Here is a 21,897-nt window from a genome sequence, read left to right on the forward strand (position 1 = left end):
ATAGAAGCAGATAATGCTGATGTTATAAAGCAAAAATTCTACAGACATTAATTCCTGTACATCTATAATGCCCCTTATGGAAAAGAATGCCATCACATTGAAGTTTAAGATGTAAACATTCTCTAATGCAACTAAAGTTCATAACTTCATCTCACATGTTGTAGTGTTTTTCTTCCTTTTTTTTTAGTTTCTTGCTTTATTTTTCTCACCCGAAAGATGCTGCAAGTTGCCAAATTAGCAGCAACCCGATCCACCCAAAAATCACTGAACATTATTAAAATAGCAATATTTTAACCATTTTAATATCACAGTTACGTAGAAAAGAAATCTCCAGCTGGAAGCAATGCATATATGCTCCTTTGCTATGAAAGAGAAAGTAGAAAGTAATTAGAGAAAAATAAAGGCAAAAGCTTAACGAGGGTGACAGTGGGAAGTTGCAAAACCGTTTTTGTTTTTGTATAAAAAGATAGCACTTGGCACGATCTATACTTGAGAGCGAAATATTTGGAACCTGGAAACCTCACACCGTCACACGCACTGTTACTCACGCATATATAGGTTGCACAAACTTTTCAGTTGTTGTGTTGCTATTCTTTGAGCTCAAACAATGGCGAAAATCTCCTTCTTTCTCTTCTCTCTGGCTGCATTCTGTTACATCATACTCACAGGTAAAAATGGTATTTTATTTCTTTTCAATTTGTAACTGAAACCTTTCTATGCATTATTTATCTTCTGTTATTTGTTGCAGATGGTGCTCAACTTATTGTAGTGAACAACTGTGGGGAAAGTGTGTGGCCAGGGATACTTGGCGGTGCAGGGCAGCAAAGTCCAAAAGATGGTGGGATGCATCTTGGAAGTGGTGAAGAAATTGTGCTTGAAGTGCCAGAAAAGTGGTCAGGGAGAATTTGGGGTAGGCAAGGTTGTAGCTTTGACAGTGATGGAAATGGGCACTGTGTCACTGGTGACTGCAATGGGAAGCTACATTGTAGAGGGCAAGGAGGGGTGCCACCAGCAACAGTGGTGGAAATGACCCTTGGATCTTCCTCTTCCCCTTTGCACTTCTATGATGTGAGTTTGGTGGATGGCTTCAACTTGCCAGTTTCCATGAAGCCCATTGGGGGTGGAGTTGGGTGTGGAGTGGCATCCTGTGAGGTGGATTTGAACATTTGTTGTCCATCAGCACTTGAGGTGAAGAGAAATGGCAGAGTTGTGGGGTGTAAAAGTGCATGCTTGGCTATGCAATCAGCTAAATATTGCTGCACAGGGAATTATTCTGACCCTAAAACTTGCAAGCCTACACTTTTTGCTCATCTCTTTAAGGCTATATGTCCTAAGGCTTATAGTTATGCCTATGATGACTCTAGCAGCCTTAACAGATGCAGGGCTCCAAGGTATGTTATCACCTTCTGCCCTCCTCCACTGTAAAGGGATTCATGATGACAACAATGAAGTTGAAGCTGGTCTTGGAGAATTACAAAGGTCATCAGTTATCTGTGAAGAACTGTTTGAATATTTTAGTTCTGTTTTTAATCTTCAATTGTCATAGTTATCTGTTTTATAGATTGTTAATTAATAGTCATTGTTCTTTGCCATCAAGATAGTTGAAAAGAAGGGTAGATTGATAATAAACAATATTTCACATTTTTGCTCTTACTGGTGATAGTGCTTTGCCTTGTATGAAGTTTAACTAATGAAGTTAACTTGGGAATAATAACCTGTAAACTACACATTCTACTTACAGTAAAAGGGAGTAAATATTGGAATCATGTGACCAACTTCTTGGAACCAGAAAAAGGGGAAAGAAAATCTGAGCAGCATCATTTGCAATAAAAATTATGGACAACGATATACTAAAAGTTCCATTTTTTTATCTTAGTGTTACTTCCATTTGTTTCCATGAAAGTTTCATTAAGAAAGATGAAAATTGAATGAATAGAAGCTTTTGGTCATTAGAATTCTAGCAGGTTTGGTGCACCAAGAATCCTACCATGCTGGGTCATGTACAATTTCATACAGCAAAAAATAGTATATCTCTTCGATGCGAGTGCAAAATTAGTCCTCACGATTTTATCTTTTAAGATACGTCTCAAGCAAGGGAAAGAAAATTCATTTAACATTTTCTCCTCTTTATAGGATGCAAAACTTTTGGTATGAGTCATGTGGAATCATTACTTTGCATTTGGTTATTCCATTAGCCTCATCTATGCAGGGCTTTCATCTTGTTATTATCACTTTACATTCTTCTCCAATAAGAGATACCTCAAAATGAGGATTCCCTCATTGGTCTACTGAGATTTTTAGATGATTTAAAATTAGGAAAGAAGGAAAAGAAGATCTTCATCATGTACTACCATCTTCTTTTAGGCTATATTTGGTATTAGACATGTCTTAGGTTGTTCCATGTTGGAAAACAAGAATTGTTCTTCATCATGAGAACATTCTCTAAAGTAGGACGGATTGAAAAGCAGAGAACATAGAATAACATTTCACATTTTTGCTTTCGTGCTAATGACACTTTGCCATATACATAGTTTAATATATTTCAATAAATTGGGATTGGGATTGGGAATAGTTGGCAGCCAATGTTTTTAAAATTGGACTCATTTCATAGATCCAATAGATCTCCACATAAGAGATTGACTCCACTTCCAATCTAAAATCTTAAGATAATAGTTTTATGAGTTTTTTTTTCTTATATAGTATTCAACTTTTTAATTTTTACTTAATGTAGGACTTAGATTCACACCTATAATAAACATGAGACCGGTTTTCTGACTAAATGCCAATTTGATCAGATTTGTAAAACATGGGTGCTAACTATTACATTGTAAGCTAAGCATTACATTGTAAGCTAAGCAATTTTTTTTTCTTTGGATCCTCCGCAAGAAGGTGCAATACATCCAAAACAAGGACAAGTTGACAATAAACTAATCTCCTCCAACGATTGAGAAAGACTTTGCTTACAATAGTGAATGTCCCTTAGAAACAAAAAGTCAACTCTCAGAGGAAACAATCTCAGCAGAACAAAGATGAGTCTCAATGTAGATGTTGAAGAGTTGGTGACTGAAATGGAGGAAGTACCCACTTTTGCTCCATCTATACCAGTCCCCAATGTTCAAGAAATGGTAAGGAATAATCCCCTGCAGGTTCCTGAAAGGTATGTGAGGAGTAATGAAGAACTGCAAAAAGTCAATCACATGCCTCACCTTTCATCTGAGGTACCTGTCATTGATTTATCACTGCTCTCATATGGGAACAAGGATGAGTTATTGAAATTGGATGTAGCATGCAAAGAGTGGGGTTTCTTTCAGGTAATTTTTTTATCAACACTACTGTTAATTACATACAAAAGTACACAAATGGGAAACTACACAAAGAAGAGTACTTCCACATCATTTTTTTAACAATAATACAACAATCACTATAACTTTTAGAGACACTGTAAAATCATTCATGCATCTTCATTTAGACAACTTAAACTTTAGTTTAATAAATTCATGAGATAATATTCTTAAAATATCTAGCTTGAGTTTGAGTCCTATATTAAGGATTAAGGAGAAATGAGCAAGATGAGTGAGATATAAGAAAAATTTACAAACTTAGTATGTTACCACTGCCATAATGAACATTTGACCTTATATATAGTTCCAACACCTTTGAACTACTAAATAGGATTAATCATAGATTTATTATCTTTTATGAGTAATGAAAACTAGTATTATATTCTCTTTGGTTTAAAAGTCTAACACAAGTTTAATATACAAAAACTTTCGGACTTCTAGATAGCAAAATCATATTAAATATTTTTCAGGTATTCTCATTCAAATCATTTAGACTACAACTTAAGTCGAATTTATCATCCTTCACAATGATTCCGCAGTCCTAGAGCTTTGAGATGGATGATAAAATTTATACCCTTCAAACTAGGTTTCCAACATGTGAATGAATCAAAAATATGTATCTTTCAACAACCTCTGTTTGTTGGAATTTAATTTAGTCTATACACAATTGTTGGCCGTGCTTCAACTCACCAGAATAGAGAAAGTTTTACATTCACCTCGTGCTTTTCACTCTGTGTATTAAGTTTGACTTCTTCGTTTTGCTATACTATTCTGATTCGGAATACTAGACATAGCACATTAAGCAACAATCTCATAATCTTGAAAACATTTTGTATATGGACGGGTGTTTGTACACTTTTTGTGTTTCTACCATAATACTTTCCAACTTTCTTTCATTAATCCTAATTTGTTTTGCACCATGTTTTTATATTTAAAACTCCATCCATCCTTAAACTGAAGCATATCAGTATACAAAGATGAGTAATCATCTATAGAAGTGATAAATATCTAAAACTACCTGCATTTATATAAACCATCTGATCTTCATCAAACTGACTGTGTGAATGTGTGAACTTCTAAGGAATCTGGATGTGTCTTTATGTAAAAGCTTAAATCTTTGGAATATTAATGAGAAGTTTGTTTGGATTTCATCAAATGGTGCTTGAGATTGAAGTCACCTTTGGTTGCAGATAGTAAACCATGGTGTTAAGAAAGAGGTCGTGCAGAAAATGAAGGATGCAGCAACCGAGTTTTTTGAACTTCCAATAGAAGAGAAGAAAAAGTATGCAATGGAATCAAACGATGTACAAGGTTACGGGCAGGCTTATGTAGTTTCGGAGGAGCAGATACTAGATTGGTCAGATGCACTGGTGTTAATCACATGCCCCACCCGATACAGGAAACTTCACCTTTGGCCAAAAACTCCAGAGGGATTCAAGTAGGTGCTCCTCTCAATTGGAAACTATATACACTACTTTTCATCACTTCATGAAATTCATCTACTAATGCAGGGAGGTAGTAGAGGCATATACAAGTGAAGTTAGAGGAGTTAGTAAGAAAATACTTAGTTCATTGTCAGAGATAATGGGGACGCAGAAGCATGTTTTTCTGGGACTGCATAAAGATTCATTGGAAGGTATTCGTGTGAACTATTACCCTCCTTGTAACACACCTGAGCAAGTGCTTGGTTTGAGTCCACACTCTGACACAAGCACCATAACCTTGCTTATGCAAGATGATGATGTAACTGGGTTAGAAATTCGACACGGAGGAGGATGGGTGCCAGTGGCTCCAATATCAGATGCTCTAGTTGTCAATGTTGGAGATGTTATTGAGGTACTAAATTATCTCTTTATGTCATAATCAAAAGGTTAGTTCTTTAATCATTTACTCTTGTTGTGAGTGTCTTCCTTTTGCAATCATTGCAGATCTTGACTAATGGGAAATACAAGAGTGTAGAGCACAGAGCAGTGACAAACAAGAACAAGAAAAGGATTTCTTATGCATTGTTTGTGTCCCCAGAGGATGATGCAGAAGTTGAGCCCCTTGATCATATGATAGATGCTGAAAACCCCAAGTTGTACCAGAAAGTGAGGTATGGAGATTATTTGAGACAATCTTTGAACAGGAAAATGGAGGGAAAAGCACACATTGATGTGGCAATGTTAGAACATTCTGATACGAGGAATGAAGACTGATAAGAAAAGAAATGGAAACAACTGAGAAAAGAAAACAAAAGTTACTCCAAGTCCCTCGTGTGGATTTATCAAGTGTCAATTGTGTTTGTATAGTAATAAATGGGAATTCCTTAACATCCAACATTTCCATGTACATTGTTGACAACTGCTTATTATGATAATAAAATATGATATTATAATAATAATAAGTATAAATAAAATATTATAAGAAAATAATAATTTATAAATATACATCAATGAGAGTTGAGTCTTTGTTCACTTAATGCGAATCTTGTCACTTTGATTCACTCAAATTCCACAAAACCTAAATTCTCATCTTGGCTTTTCCTGAGAAGGATAGTACTTTCCTTTATGAGTCAAATCTAAAAAAATTTAACCATGAATTGAGTTTTAATGCTGCCAAATTTTGGGTCATATATATTGTTTTCGATATAGATATAAGGGTTCAAATTTTAGTTATTTAATATTTTTTTAGTTAATTGAGTTAAGAAGCCGTTAAAGTGATTAAAGTGATGTTTCTTAAGTAGATTGTTCATGAATTAAATGTTTGTGCTTATGTTTATTCGAGCGAGTCTCAATCAAGGAAAATTAATGCTTAGTCAGATTGCATACTCATATGTGATGGTAAACGTGTGATAATTGTGAAGTTTTGCTTGTCAATGATAAATCAATTCAAAAATAGGTTTGTTGTTGGAGATGTTTTATTATCAATGTTTGATTATTATGACAAGATACCCCTACAATTAATATTTGTCCAAAGACTTAATATTGCTAGTGCATTAGGTGTTTTGAGATGAGTCATGCCATTATTTGAATATATTGATAATTATTATTTTTATTATTATTATTTTTATGATGTGAGCTTAATTACATTATTTTTCTTATTTTAAATTCAACTATTATTGCTTTAATATCTACTAATCTGAATTCGTTTGCAGTTCTTAATGGAGAATTTTTTAAAGACTGAAAAAGGAAACATGAAAATTGTTCTTAGTTGTATGGATCTTGATCTTGCATAAAAATTGAGAAACACATTTCTCCTACGGACTCTAGTATCTCTAAAGAGAGAAAAAATTATGAAAAGTGGGATCACTCAAATCGCATGAGTCTTATAATCATTAAGCGTGACATTCATGAGATCTTTAAGGATGTTATATTTGAAGAGATAACAAGTGCCAAAGATTTTCTTGCTGAAATTGAAAAGCGTTTTGCAAAAAAAGCAATAGGGCGGAAACTAGTGTTCTTCTTTAGAGTTTGATTTCTATGAAGTATTAAGGAAAAAGAAATGTAAGAGAAAACATTAGTGGAATGTCAAAATATTGCTTCAAAACTCAAGGCATTAAACATTGAGTTGTCGAAAGACTTACTTATACATTTAGTATTAATTTCTCTTCCTTTGTAATTTGTTCAGTTTAAGGTATCTTACAACTATTAAAAGGATAAGTGGTCTCTTGATGAGGTTATTTCATACTGAGTGCAGGGAGAAGAGAGATTAAAGTAAGAAAAAGACAGAAAATGCTCATTTTGTAACTACCTCTAAAGACAAGGGCAAAAGAAAGAAAATTGAGGATCCCAAAAATAAAGTTGTTAAGGGTCCACCACAAAAGAAACAAAAATCAGGGTGACAAATGTTTCTTTTATAATAAGGTTGGACATGTAAAGAAGAAATGTACCAAATATCATGCTTGGCATGCAAAGAAAGGTACGTTTCTTATTTTAGTTTACTTTGAGGTCCATTTAACTTTAGTACCTAGAAACACTTGGTGATTAGACTTTGGTGCCACTATTAACATTAGTGTTTCAATGTAGGGATGCCTAAGTTATCAGAAGTCAATTGATTATGCAAGATGGGTATATGTTAAAGATGGCAAATCGGTGGACGTGGAAGCTATAAGGCATTTTAGATTATTATTATTATGCACTGGTTTTTATTTGAGTTTGAAAGACACTTTTGTTGTACCGTCGTTTAGACCAAATTTGGTTTCAGATTCTTATATGGACAAATTGGGTTATTTATGTTCATTTGGAAACAATGTGCCCAGTTTGTATTTTAATTCAAATGTTGTTGGAACTAGTTCACTTTTGGCTCATGATAATCTATATATGTTTGAAATTGTAGCTTTCTACAATGAATCCTTAAATATGGAATCACGTGATACTAAGCATAAAATTGGCAATACTAGCTCATGAGCATTTTGGCAAAAACGTCTAAGACACATCCCTAAAAATAAAGTTGAACGACTTGTGTCAGATGAGATCTTGGATTCAATTGACTTCACAAATTTTGATGTTTATGTTAAATGTGTTAAAGGTAAACAAAAAAAAAATGTATGTATAGAGCTACAAACATTTTAGAATTGATACATATGGATATTTGTGGGTCAATCTCTAGATATATTCAAATCATTTAAGGTTGAAGTTGAGAATAAACTCAATAATAGAATTAAGAGTGTCAAGTTTGATCATGGTGGTGACTACTATATTAGATATGACAATTCAAGTGAACAACGTCCAGGACCTTTTGTCAAGTACCTAGAGGAATGTTGAATCATCTCACAACACACCATGCTAGGGTCACCTAGCATGAATGATGTGGCTGAAAGACGAAACCGAACCGTAAGGAGAATGATTTCTCATTCTACCTTACTAGAGTCACTTTGGAGAAAGGCACTAAAAACTGTAACTTACATTTTAAATAGAGTGTCAAACAAGGCAGTTGCCAAAACACCTTATTAGCTTTGGGTTGGGCGAAAACCTAGTCTAAAATATTTTTGATGACTATAAATTTTATGATCCTAAATTAAAGACAATTTTTGAGACAAGAACTGCCACATTCTTTAGAGATATTGAGTTTGAGGTGAAGAATAAGGTTAAATACTTTGTCTTAGAGGAAAAATCAACAATAATTCCATATTTGATTCATACAGTTGCTTTTGATAAAGCAAGTTCAGAACATTTACAAGATATTGTTAATGAATCTCTCACTAAAGATAATTTGGAAGTTTATGAAGAAAAAACTCAAGATCCTTAAGAAGCTTCATGAGCCATTACCTTTGTGAAGATTCATGAGAGAAAAGAGAAGTGTTATTCCAAGTGATTATGTGGTATTTCTTCAGACAAATGAGAAAAATAATGGTATGATGGAAAATGACCCAATCAACTTTCACCAAGCCATGCCATATTCGAACTCAGAAAAATGGATTAAAGCAATGAATAAGGAGTATAAGTCCATGTGTCGCAACCGAGATCGCAGCGGGACGGCAAAAGTAATTAAAAAAAAAAAACAGAGGAGTCGCCACCATAGTTTATTATAGAAAACTATAGAAAAAACCTTAAAAGAATGGTCTTCGAAACCAAATTTGGATTCGGGAGTCGGTTACGTGTGGGGAAGGTATTAGCACCCCACAACGCCCGTCTTAAGACGGTTCCCTCTTTAATTAAGTGTGCAAAGTAGAATTTTGATGTTTAAAATATTTGTTATTCCCCAAAAAATCAAACAAAATAAAAAAATACATACAAAAATATTAAAGATTAAAACAAAATTATTCTTTTATTTTTTTGGGCCCGACGAGGATTGCACCTCGCTCCTACGTATTTCCATTTGGAAAATCAAGGATAACGTAGTTCTTTGTAAAAAAAATTGTTGTTTGATATTATTATCTTATTTTTTTAATTTTCTAGATTTTATGTATATGTATATTTTATTAATATCAAGAGAACCAGAGATTCTACATGATAAAGATTTAGTTAGCAAGCAAATCCGAGATTTGACATGATATTTAAGATGATTTTATAATTTTTATTTTTTATTATTACTAAAAAAGAATTAAAAACCTATGAAAGAGTGTTTTGATTATCAAGCAAGTCTGAGACTTGACATGACATTCAATACTTATATAAAAAGAAAAAAAAATTATTTTTTTATTTTTTTATATTATTTTTTAGAGAGAATTTAAGCCTATGAAAGAAACCTTTTTATTTATCAAGATAAAAATAAAGAGAAAGAGAAAGGTTGAGCACATCAATGACAAACCCAAAATCCTCTAACATGAGCACCTCAATATTTAATCATACAACCGTTCAAACGATCATATATTTGATATTACAAGAGAACCATGAAAAGCATTAGGAGCAAAGAGAATTTACCTTAAAGTGACCCGTGACCAGTGACCCCCTTTTGCACGTACTCTGGTAATAAAAAAGGAGAGGAGTTTTTCGAATTTTCTTTTTTTCTCTCCCCTGCATTGGATATTTTCTTGTGCTTATATAGGCACATTGGGGTAACACTGAGATCCTAGTCTTTAATTATAATAGAATATATGTGAAAGAAATTGATATTGATGAAACATATTATAGTAATTAAATCGTTGCATACTATCCACGATATTGATTATAATTATTAACGAAATATTGCCTGCAATTATTAGAATCATATTTTCTGTCACATATAGATCGTGATCAAATCATAACATATTATTCATATAATTGATTCTAATTATTACCAAAAATATTTTCTTCTAAATATTAAAATCGTACCATTCTCTAAAAGCATTATTATCAAGAATATTTACTTCTAATTAAAATAATACCTTCCCAGACTGACAATGCAAAGAGACACATGAGTGTAAGTGCAAGATATTTATTCAAATTATTATAAAAAAAATATTGTTCCTAATATTATACCCTTCTCTAAAAACATAAAGTATGAAACATATTTTTCTAACATGTCATGTGGAGAGTGTAAATAGCAAATAGTGGGGGTGAAAATATGTAAAACATTTGGGCTTATGAAAAGAGTGTGATAATTAAAAATAAATTAGATTCTTCTTCTCTTGGTTTTTTCTTTTTTTTTTCTTTTTTCCCATAGTAAAATTAAAGTTAAAAAAACCTACCATCAATCAAAACATATTTTTTTATTTTATTTTATTATTTATTATTATATTATATATTATTTTTATTATTATTATTATTATTATTTTTAACCAAACAAATGCATTTACCCGAACGAAATTGGGTGTTGACACCATGCAAGACAACAAGGTTTGGGAACTTGTTCTATTACCAAAAAGTGTGAAACCCATTGGTTGTAATGGATATTTAAGATCAAATGAGACTTCAAAGGTAATGCGCAGAGGTATAAGGCTCGTCTTGTGATAAAAGGTTGTACCCAAAAGGAAGGGATTGGCTTTAAAAAGAATTTCTCTTCAGTCTCATTGAAAAACTCTTTTAGGACAATCATGGATCTTGTTGAACATTATGATTTGGAGCTTCATCAATTAGATGTCAAGACGACGTTTCTCAATGGCAACATTGGTGAGACAATTTATGTGATTCAACCAAAAAACTTTGTGTCAAAAGATCTAAAGAATATGGTTTGCAAATTGAAAAAAAAATCCATTTACGGGCTAAAACAAACAGGTCATCAATGGTACAATAAATTTCATTAAGTGATTATCTCATTTGGTTTCAAGATGATTTTTATTGATGATTATGTGTATCACAAATTCAATGGGAACAAGTACATTTTCCTGGTCTCATATGTTAATGACATACTGCTTGCCACTAATAATATTGCCATGTTCCACGAAACCAAGAGATTTATATCAAGAAACTTTGAAATGAAAGACCTTGGTAATGCCTCCTTTGTATTAGGAACTCAGATACACTAAGATTGATCTCGAGGTATTCTAGGATTGTCACAAAAAGAGCTATATTAAAAAGGTGCTTGAAAGGTTTGACATGCCGGAAATTAAATCTGGGGATACTCCAGTTGTTAAAGGAGACAAGTTCAATCTTAAATAGTGCCCAAAAGGAAATTTGAAAATTCAGAAAATGTAGAATATTATACATACGAAATGATCTGTAGATAATGCTGCGTCAAATTCATACAGTCAATTTTGTATGTAAATATGTATGTAATAATACATTTTTCAAATTAAAAACTATATTTTTCTTTATTTCCAAATTTTTTTACATTTCTTGTCAATTTCAATGAAATTTCACCAACACCACCAAGCAACATTTCACTTAATCCAAATCCAAGTTCATTATAAACAACATAAAATCCAAATCAACTTATAAACAAATAAGTGTCAAAAATTTAGTCTAAAAATGCTAATGTAGTTCTAATAAAAGTGCTAACATAACATAATGGTAATCAAGCTCTAACAAAACATCATCTAAAAGTGCTAACATAACGAAGAAGTGCAAACATCTAAAGACCTAATATTCCAAGTAGTCATGTCGTTCTTGTTGATTGTTTAGTCGTGGATGCTTCTGGTCTTGTTGTGGTTGCTCCTAGTCTTATTGAGGCTGACTTTGCTCAGATTGGGCTTGTTGCTCTTGCTGTTATTGTTGTAATGTAGTTTGTGCATCTGATGGAAGGAAAGGGAGGACAAGACTAACAAATCACTGAAATTGTCGTTATTCTTGTTGTAACTGTTGACTTAACCTTTCATTGTGCTCCCTATGATTGAAACTTTGATATAAATTAATTTTTAAAAGCTTAAAAAAATAAATAGATATAATCTTCTTGACTCAATAATGTATAATGTTTTTGACATGTTAAATATGTTTCAAACTAATGTTTGAGTTGTACACCATTTGACACATTTAAACTCAAATGTCAGTCTAAAACACTATTGAATGTAAGACCCTAGAAAATGACGTTTTAAAAGTGATAATGATTTAAAAATAGTGAGACTCGGTTATTTTTAAGATTAAAAGGTTTTAGTATAAATAAAATTGTTTTATTTTAAAACACATCATCTTTTTAGAAATCACTTTTCTAGAGTTCTTTGACTTCTCGCTAAGGATTCTCCTCCTCTGTTTGCATGATTGAAGATTTGAAACCGTAGGAGTGATACCCATGGCGAGCTCTTCAAATTGGCCCAATCAGTTTCTCCATTCGCGTAAGTTAAGTTTCAACCCTTTTTCCTTGTTCTTCTTCTGGATCAAGTCACATGTAAGGTTTTTCTACTTGCATGTGTTATTTTAATCTTCTCTATGAGTCTTTGTTGATTAGTGATCCTAATGGTAGGTCTTGATCGTTCTTGTGTTGTTCCTAGGTATAGATAGAGCATCTTGTGGAGCTAAAGGTGTTTTGATGTTCCTTGAGTCTATTAAGCTGTTTAGACTGTTTGAGTCGCTTTGTCAAGTAAGGGAAGCTAACTTTTGTGTTCTTTCCTTTGTGTTGTCTATTTTCTTTTGCAATGATCACCTTATTGGTGTGAGCAAACGAAGATGCAGGTGTAGTGGTACCTCTTGTGGTTAAGGCACTATCAATTTGGACGGTCGATCGAGATTAGATCCTGTTAGGAATAATTTGGTAATAGTAGGATAGTATAATAGCTTGAAAATGTATGTGTGTGATATCATTGTAGTCCTATTTGATATGACTGTACTAATATACTACATACATTGGACTATTTGCTTTTTGAAATATTCATAATAAAATGTTTTAATTTTTTTTAAACTGCTAAAAATTGGGATGTTATATTGAAAACCTAAAAGATACAGTTAGGTTGAAATAATTAGATCCATTCATTTATGTCTTAATCTCCAATGCAAAATATAAAAAAGTTTGAGAAAGAGACAAATTCTAATTTCGCATTCAAATTAAAGAACTAAAAATATATTTAACTTATTTTTTATTTTTGTATATGAATATAATTTCTATTAAACAATTTATCGAAGTTGTACATAGGATGTAAATATTATAGGATGTAAATATTATCTCCACCAAATGTACAGCTATACACAAGTGGCAAAACTAAAATCTACAAGAAAATGTTGTTAAAAGCATCTTTAATGGTTTTTAACCTTTTTAAATAGATGTGAAAAGTGTCTTTTTAAATGATTTTATCAAGGAAGAGGCTTATTTAGAGTAACCACCTGGCTTCATTAATTTTAAACATCCAAATCATATCTACAATTTAAAAAAAAAAAAAGCTTGATATAGATTGAATCAAACACCTAGATCCTAGAATGAAAGACCTAGCCATTTTCTTCACGAAAACAACTTCAAAAGAGGGAATGTTGACTCAACCCTATTTGTTAAAAAAAATCTAATAGTGTGTGATTTGTGATTTTTGTACGAATATATGTATCTATTAATCCTATGTTATGCAAGGATTTCTCTAAAGTAATGCGGTAGGAATTTTTAAGGTAAATGATGGGTGAATAAACAATTTTTTTTGTCTACAAATTAATTAGCTAAAAATGGCATATTTGTATATCAATCAAAGAACTACACATAAAACACTCTAAGAAATAAACATGTGTAGCATTATCCATTACTAAGACAGAATATATTGTTGCATGTAGTTGTTGTACTCCATCTATTTGGATAAAACACCAATTAAATGATTTTGATATATTTCTTAAACAAATTCCTTTAAAATATGACAATGTTGATGCTATAATTCTAACAAAGAATCTTATTATTATATAAAAACAAAACGTAGAATAATTAGACATCATTTCATGGATTATGTAGTCAAAAGTGTTTGTAAGATTGAATATATAATACCCTTAATTAGATGACATTTTTTCTATACCAAACCATGACCTAAGGAGAGATTCTACGCTGTTAAAAATGAATTAGGGATCCTAAATATAGCGTGCACCTTTTAAGTAAGATATTTTTATATGTATGATAAATTTAATCGATTACGATTAAAATTAATCGATAAATTGACCTCTGTAAAATTTTAAAACATAAACTTTTAAATTTTTGTAACTGATAAGCTAATTCAAAAGTTTTTAGTTAGTTAACTTTAATAAACAAGTCAATAAATATAAAATGATAAAAAACATATTATATAAAGTAAATGTTTGTCTCTTACATAAAAATATATTATTATATAACTAATTTTAAAATTTGTAAATTAACTAAATTGTTGTTAAACTTCGTATTATTTTTATTTATTTTTAAAAAATTCTATAGGCTGTTTTATTTGTATATATAGTTTTATTTAAATGTAACAAGTATTAATAAAATTTAATTTATAATATTAATTATTTTTTAATTTAATATATATATATATATATATATATATATATACATATATATATATATATAAATAATAGTTCAATAAATAAAAACAAATATAATAAACTATATATTACAAACTAACTAAAATAATTTTATAACTTTACCCGTCTTTCTTTATAGAAAAGATATGTTTAGGTGTTTGCATAAGACACATAATCACACCCAAAGAAAATTGTCTACAACATCATATCCTTTCTTTGTATCATCCTTGTTCTATCCAATGATATGCAAAAACAAAGCTACTAAAATAATAACAAAATATTATTGTAATAAATTTGAATCTTTAAATTCGTATTATAATCTAAAATACAAGATCAAGGACCCAAGTATTTCCATTGCTCTTAACAATCAGATTATATAGATTTTACTTTTATTTAATTTTAATATGTATAGTTATTTAAGTTTTTTTTTAATCTTTAGTAAGTTATTATTGTTTTTTAATCTTTTTATTAATAGTTATTATGTGTATTTATTGGAATTAATATTTAAATCAGCCTTAACTTAATTAAAACTAATTTGATTCATTTTTAATATTTTTTAAATTTGTTTAGTTATTTGTTGTTTCGTGATTTATTATATAAATCATATAGATAAGTGTTCATTGAAAAGCTCGGTTTTAAAAGCAGTATAATATTTGTGATCTATGAGACTTTAGTTTCCACCAATGTAAATTTAATATTTCTCTCACGTTTATCTATTCAATAATATTTTGTATAGTATGGTGTTTAAATAATAATTTATAATAAAATTAATGTATATTGCTAATATATATATATATATATATATATATATATATATATATATCTTGAAATTATTTTTATTTTATCAAAATAAAGCACATGGTTATAATTTCATACTAGTTGCTGCGCCTAATATTTGGGTCACGAAATCTCAATTCTTTTATGAATTAGACTCAAACTAGAAATTAAATTCATTGTATGAACATAAATATTGTAGAAATGTTATTATTGAAGTTGAATTTAACATAAGTTAAAGTAATGTCAATAAAGAAATAAAAAAGAAATACAAAAAATTGCTAACAATACTCTGATGTAAAATATCTAACAATGTTCTAATATAAAAAGAAAAATTCTAACACTCTTCATTAATAGGTCTTGCATTAGTAGGTTGGACAAACTTTTTCCAATAAGGGTGATTCTGCCACACAATATGCATTTCTTCAATGGGAACTCCCTTAGTCTCTGGCAGAAACTTGTAAATGAATGTACTCATCACAAGGACAAAGCATGCAAAGAAAATGAACAATCCAAACTTCATGTGACATAGCATTGAGGTGAAAATTTGCACAATGGCAAAGGTGAAGATCATGTTCACAGAGACATTGATACTCTGTGTAGCAGAACGCACTTCAAGTGGGAAAATCTCACTTGGAACCAACCACCCTAGAGGACCCCAAGACCATGCAAATCCTGCCACGTACATACATATGCCACATACAACCATGATAGCATACCACTTTGGCAACATTCCTGGGTTTCCATCAAGTCCAAATTTCCAAGCAATTGCCGCAGTTATCATAGTCTGCACCAAACCAAATCAAAACAACAAATTAATCACATTATACTAGTAAAATAACATCAAAAGAGCGTTAAAGAGATCATGTTAAAAGAAGATGTTACCTGACAAATAAGCATTTGTATCCCTCCTTGTAAGACAAGAGTTCGTCTCCCGAACTTGTCGACGGTGAATATGGATACAAGAGTGGCAATTGCATTGCAGGCCCCGGTGATCATGGCAGACATGAGAGAAACATTAGCTCCAAAGCCGATGGTTTTAAACAAAATAGGAGCATAAAATACTATCACATTCATGCCAGTAAGTTGTTGAAAGAACAGAATGGCTATGGCAAATGTGAGTTGAGGCCTGTATTGTCTCTTTAATAAAGAGACCCAAGGGTGTTTCACTACTTTGGATGATTCACTCGCTGCCACAAGATCCTCAAACTCGTGTTCGATATCTGTAGTTCCTCGAATCTTGATAAGTTCTATCTTAGCCTTCTCATTGAGACCACGTTCGATCAAAGAGCTTGGTGAATCTGGAAGAAAGCATGCACCAATCGCAATCATGATGGCAGGGACTGCTGCAAAACCTAAGCTGTAACGCCACCCGTTTTCCATCTTTGCAAAAATGTAGTTGAGAACATTGGCCATAAAAATACCAATAGTAATTGCCATTTGGAACATCATGTTAAGAGCTCCTCTATATTTATATGGAGCAACCTCAGATACATATAGATTGGCACAGACCGTAAAAAAAAAATAATGTAATCATAAAATCATGATGAATAACATAAGTAATATTTTTTAAGAAAATAAAATAAGAACGTGATATATGTAAAAGTCATGTTTTATGTTTATACAATAATATTAAATATAGTGAAAACTTGTACTCTCTTTTTCATATGGCATATAAAGTTTTATTGGATAAAAATTCTCATCAACATATAAAATGTTGAGATGAATAATACTAATAACACTAATAATAATAATAATAAAAATAAAAATAAAAGTGTGTATGTATGGTTTAATGAGTAGTATATTTTAAGAAAGCAAAGTAAAATATGAACTTGATATAATAAGATATAGGTAAATTACTTGATTGGCGCAACCAATTCCAAAACCAAGAAACATGCGATCAACAATGAGCATCCAAACATGTTGAGCAAAGAAGTTGACTCCAGCTCCTATAAGAAAGAGCATACCACCACATATCATGGTAGGGCGTCTTCCGAAGAGTCGAGTCACCATGGAGGCTGACACTGATGCAACCAGAGCAGCCAAATATAAAGATGATGTGAAGAACGTCAATGTTTGACTGTCGAATTTACAGTACTAATTGTCCGAAGACTTTATGTTGTTCTCCTTTTGATACACTTCTGAAAAGAATTTCTTTAAAAAAGGATCCATGGAAGTCACGCCACCTGTACATATTCATGCACATATGAGTAATCAACAAAACAACATTATATGGATAGATAGATATGTTACACATACCTGATATACCCAGATCATATCCAAATATCAAACCCCCAAATGCAACTACAAAACAAGTCATAAAGACCCTAAAAGTCAGTTTTCCAGGATAATTCTTTCCCCCGGAAGAACCAATTGAGATGAAACCACCTGCCATTCTAAATCAATATTGAAAGAAAAAAAGTGTGACTCTAATAAGAATGAGGAGAAATAAAAAGGTGCTTCGACTATCCGTAGCACTATGAAAAACACACACAGTAGAAGTGCTGAAATACAATAGTGATGCACTTAATTTATAAGCAAAATGTTTCGGTTAGATTTTTATCATTTAGTTTATCTTTCATTATTTATTATATTTATTATTTTCCTTTAATTGTATTCGATAATTCATAATTGATAATATCTTTCTACCTTCTTATCTTAAATCTTATTATCTTAAATCATTATCCAATACCCTTGGTTTATTTCTTTTAAAGATCATACATATAAAATTTTAATTTCAAATTTTATGTACTATTATTAACATTATCCCTTATACTTATGGAATAATATAACAAATTAACTACTAAAAATTAATCTTAAATATATATTTCATCTTCTAAATTTAAATTTAACAGCAATCTTATGCATACATAATATTTTCTCAATCTTTTTATCTCTTTCAATCTACCATTTTAAATATCTTTAGTTATAATTTGTATTTGTATGCTTCTTTAAGTATATATTATCTATCATAAATATAAAATATAACTCAGAAGTTCAATATATATATATATATATATATATATATATATATATATATATATATATATATATATATATATATATATATATTATATAACTTAATGATATACAGTAAGATAATAATGTAATAAGTATTTCAACTCAAAATATATATTTATTATTCTTTTTTATTTTTATTGTTATACACTTATATGTCTTCCAAATAATTAAATATATAAATTGATAATCCACGTTTTGTAAGTGTGAAGTTAATCTTTTATATACAAAAAATATAAACAAATTTCATATATGTTTAAATTTTATCTTTCATCTTTTTGTTGAAAAAACGAAAAAAGAAAATACATGATTATCTCATCTTATATTTCTTATGTTTAGATATTGTTTAATTATTTAAAATATGAGTATTTTTATTCTGGATATTAAATATTTTTTCTTCAAATTAAGTATTTGATAAAATTAAATATTTTAATTAATTATTCTCTCTTATTTTTATCATTTTTATCGTTTTAGTTGTTATACAATCTGAAATAATAATTTATATCAAGTCCTTAACAGTCACGTGATGAGTTGTTGAAATAAACATCAAAAAAATAAAAAGAAATGTATACTTAAATGAATAAAACATAATTAAAACTTTCTTTCAAGTGTTTATTTAAAATAATATTAATTTATTAATTACTTAATTAAAATTTTATTAACCCTTAGAAAATAAAGTATTGGAAACCTAAAATACTTTTAATTCTATATCTGACTTTTCAACCTTTAATATTATTTTCCTAAACATGAAAAATATGTTTATTTGTGGAGCCAACGGTGATTTATTCCTATTATGTTTTTTTTTTTTTTTATGTTTTGCACTTTTCATTATTTGAGTAACGATTCTAATTAGTAGGTAATCTACCATTAATTTTGTCATTACATAGTAATAACAGATAGTATGAATATATATATATATATATATATATATATATATATATTCAAAATAATTTTTTTTATATTAGATATGTTTTTGATTTAATGTAGAATTGAAATTCGTTTATATCTAAGACTAAAAAAAAATGTATTTTTCTATGGACAAAATTTGTACGTAATATATAAAATTCAGATGTAATTAGATATTTTCTACGGATTATATACGAAAAAAAAATTTGTATGTAAACCAGGTGTTGGTAAACTTACATACAAAAAAAATTGTATGTAACTTTATATACATAATTTTTTCGTAGGTATTAAAATCTGTATGTAAATTACATACGGATTATTTTCTATGTAATTTTCGATGAATTACATACGAAATATTCCGTATGTAATTTACATACGAAAAAAATGACCAAAATATATATATATATATATATATATATATATATATATATATATATTTATTTATTTATTGTATATTACATACAGAATATTTCGTATGTAATTTACATATGAAAAAAATTCGTACATAATGTAAAATATTATATATATGAAATAATCCTTAGATAATGCTGCGTCAAATTCATACAGTCAATTTTGTATGTAAATCTGTATATAATAATAAACTTTTCAAAGTAAAAGTTATATTTTTCTTTATTTCCAAATTTTTTTTACATTATTTCTTGTCAATTTCAATGAAATTTCACCGATACTAGCAAGCAACATTTCACTTAATCCAAGTCCAAATTAATTATAAACAACATAAAATTCAAATCAAAGATAATAACATTATACAAATCCAACTTATAAACAAAATAAGTATCAACAATTCGGTCAACAATTCAACTTAAAATATATATCTATTATTCTTTTTTTATTTTTATTGTTATACACTTATATGGCTTCCAAATAATTAAATATATAAAATTGATAATCCACGTTTTTAAATGTGAAGTTAATATTTTATATAAAAAAAAATATAAACAAATTTCATATATGTTTAAATTTTATCTTTCATCTTTTTGTTGATTGAAAAATCGAAAAAAGAAAATACATGATTATCTCATCTTATATTTCTTATGTTTAGATATTGTTCAATTATTTAAAATATGAGCATTTTTATTCTGGCTATTAAATAATTTTTTCTTCAAATAAAGTATTTGACAAATTAAAATTTTTAATTAATTATTCTCTCTTATTTTTATCATTTTTATCGTTTTAGTTGTTATACAATCTGAAATAATAATTTATATTAAGTCCTTAATAGTCACATGATGAGTTGTTGAAATAAAAATTAAAAAATTAAAAAAACTATACTTAAATATATATATATATATATATATATATATATATTATGGATTTCTATATTAAATATATTTTTAGTTCAATGCACAATTGAAATTTGTCCATATCTCAAATTTTGATATAATTTGATTTTCAAAAACTTATAAAATAAATAAATATAGTCTATAACTAGGGCTGGGGATAATTTACTAAACTATACTAAATTATAGTTAATTGTACTATATTAAACTAAAAAATACTAAACTATTTATAATAATAATTGGATTGTATTATAAATAAGTTTAGTTTTAAGAAACTAAACTCATGTTAAGTTAACTTTTGAAAAGGTGTTTCAATTAAGTCCCTTCTAGACAAAAATTATTAACGTCGCTAACTTTATTCATGAATTTTACTACTAAATTTTAATATAAATATAAATATTAATTTTGTAATTCATTCTAAATATCAATACAGTTAACGACATTAATAATTTTATTCTGAAATGGACTTAATTGAGTCATATTTTCAAAAATTGGAACTCGATTGACCCTTTTTTAAAAGTGGGTATCAAACTAACACATCTAAATGAAAGTGGGTATCATCCGACTAATTAAACCTACAATTAATTATCCATGTTGATACTTAGTGAATGATAAAACTCATTCATCCATCAATTCAGTCCACTTGCATCTCATTTATGGATTTTGAGCTTGGGGGATTATGTATCATCCTTTATGATATTTGGAAATATCTCCAAAATATTAGGAAAGTATCTTCAAGATATTTACAAATAATATCTTATGATAAAATAATTGATTATCTTCATAAAGATCATAAGTAACAAACTATGTTTAACTATATGATTGTATGTGATAGCTATATGATTGCATGTGGCTCAAGAGAGCTTTAGATGAATCTTTATTTTCTTGTGGTCATTAAGGTATGTTCAAATCCTTAATATGAGTTTTCTTTATGTAGATAGAGTAACCTATGAGAGTTAGAGCTATTGAGAGTAAAGTTGAGTTAGGATTCTTTAATCTAGGTAACAGAGGCTAGTTTGAATTTCTACCTTTAATTTAGTTAAATGAACTAAATTTTGAAAACGAATTGCAATACTTGTTTCTAAGTAGTGATTATTGTGGTATGTTGGTAGAATGTGATGGCATATGAGTTATTGAAATGTTGGATATTGAGTATCCTAGTTGACCATAAATTAGTGATATGTTGAATTAAGTTAGATATATCATTTTGGTTAATTTGTTCTATCTAAGGAATATTTTGAACTAAATGATGGAAATTTTTTGATATATGTGTAAAGTTTTGAAAATTATGCAGGCTTACTAGGCTAGACACTCAATCGTTGG

The 21,897-nt window shown here is 29.4% G+C and overlaps 3 protein-coding genes across 3 annotated transcripts; 2 read left to right on the forward strand and 1 right to left on the reverse strand.

The window, feature by feature from the left end:
• The first annotated feature begins 409 nt into the window (after nt 1–409).
• LOC114185709 (Pathogenesis-related thaumatin superfamily protein) lies at nt 410–1,653 on the forward strand. Its single transcript, XM_028073583.2, has 2 exons — nt 410–668; nt 749–1,653. The coding sequence occupies exons 1-2, from the start codon at nt 608–610 to the stop codon at nt 1,423–1,425; spliced, it is 738 nt and encodes a 245-aa protein (XP_027929384.1). The 5' UTR covers nt 410–607; the 3' UTR covers nt 1,426–1,653.
• Nucleotides 1,654–1,799: 146 nt separating this feature from the next.
• LOC114185722 (protein LATERAL BRANCHING OXIDOREDUCTASE 1-like) lies at nt 1,800–5,711 on the forward strand. The gene is made up of 4 exons (XM_028073597.2): nt 1,800–3,311; nt 4,532–4,779; nt 4,853–5,177; nt 5,270–5,711. The coding sequence occupies exons 1-4, from the start codon at nt 2,973–2,975 to the stop codon at nt 5,537–5,539; spliced, it is 1,182 nt and encodes a 393-aa protein (XP_027929398.1). The 5' UTR covers nt 1,800–2,972; the 3' UTR covers nt 5,540–5,711.
• Nucleotides 5,712–15,686: 9,975 nt separating this feature from the next.
• Nucleotides 15,687–17,744, reverse strand: LOC114184364 (sugar transport protein 1-like). The gene is made up of 4 exons (XM_085674090.1): nt 17,609–17,744; nt 17,205–17,535; nt 16,235–16,853; nt 15,687–16,136 (listed from the first exon to the last, which is right to left on the reverse strand). Exons 2-4 carry the CDS (start codon nt 17,360–17,362, stop codon nt 15,687–15,689), a joined length of 1,227 nt encoding a protein of 408 aa, XP_085530216.1. The 5' UTR covers nt 17,363–17,535; nt 17,609–17,744.
• Nucleotides 17,745–21,897: the final 4,153 nt, after the last annotated feature.

This window comes from Vigna unguiculata, chromosome 5 (genome assembly GCF_037176805.1).
Source record: "Vigna unguiculata cultivar grain cowpea cultivar isolate G323 ecotype 2 chromosome 5, ASM3717680v1, whole genome shotgun sequence".
Classification (NCBI taxonomy): Eukaryota; Viridiplantae; Streptophyta; class Magnoliopsida; order Fabales; family Fabaceae; genus Vigna; species Vigna unguiculata.

Coding starts and splice junctions, on each gene's coding strand:
- LOC114185709 (XM_028073583.2), top strand. CDS start 608: ATGGCGAAAATCTCCTTCTTTCTCTTCTCTCTGGCTGCATTCTGTTAC. Junction 669..748: donor CTGTTACATCATACTCACAG/GTAAAAATGGTA, acceptor TATTTGTTGCAG/ATGGTGCTCAACTTATTGTA.
- LOC114185722 (XM_028073597.2), top strand. CDS start 2,973: ATGTCCCTTAGAAACAAAAAGTCAACTCTCAGAGGAAACAATCTCAGC. Junction 3,312..4,531: donor AAGAGTGGGGTTTCTTTCAG/GTAATTTTTTTA, acceptor CTTTGGTTGCAG/ATAGTAAACCATGGTGTTAA. Junction 4,780..4,852: donor AAAACTCCAGAGGGATTCAA/GTAGGTGCTCCT, acceptor CTACTAATGCAG/GGAGGTAGTAGAGGCATATA.
- LOC114184364 (XM_085674090.1), bottom strand. CDS start 17,362: ATGGTGACTCGACTCTTCGGAAGACGCCCTACCATGATATGTGGTGGT. Junction 16,854..17,204: donor GGTTGCGCCAATCAAGTAAT/TTACCTATATCT, acceptor TACGGTCTGTGC/CAATCTATATGTATCTGAGG. Junction 16,137..16,234: donor TACAAATGCTTATTTGTCAG/GTAACATCTTCT, acceptor GGTTTGGTGCAG/ACTATGATAACTGCGGCAAT.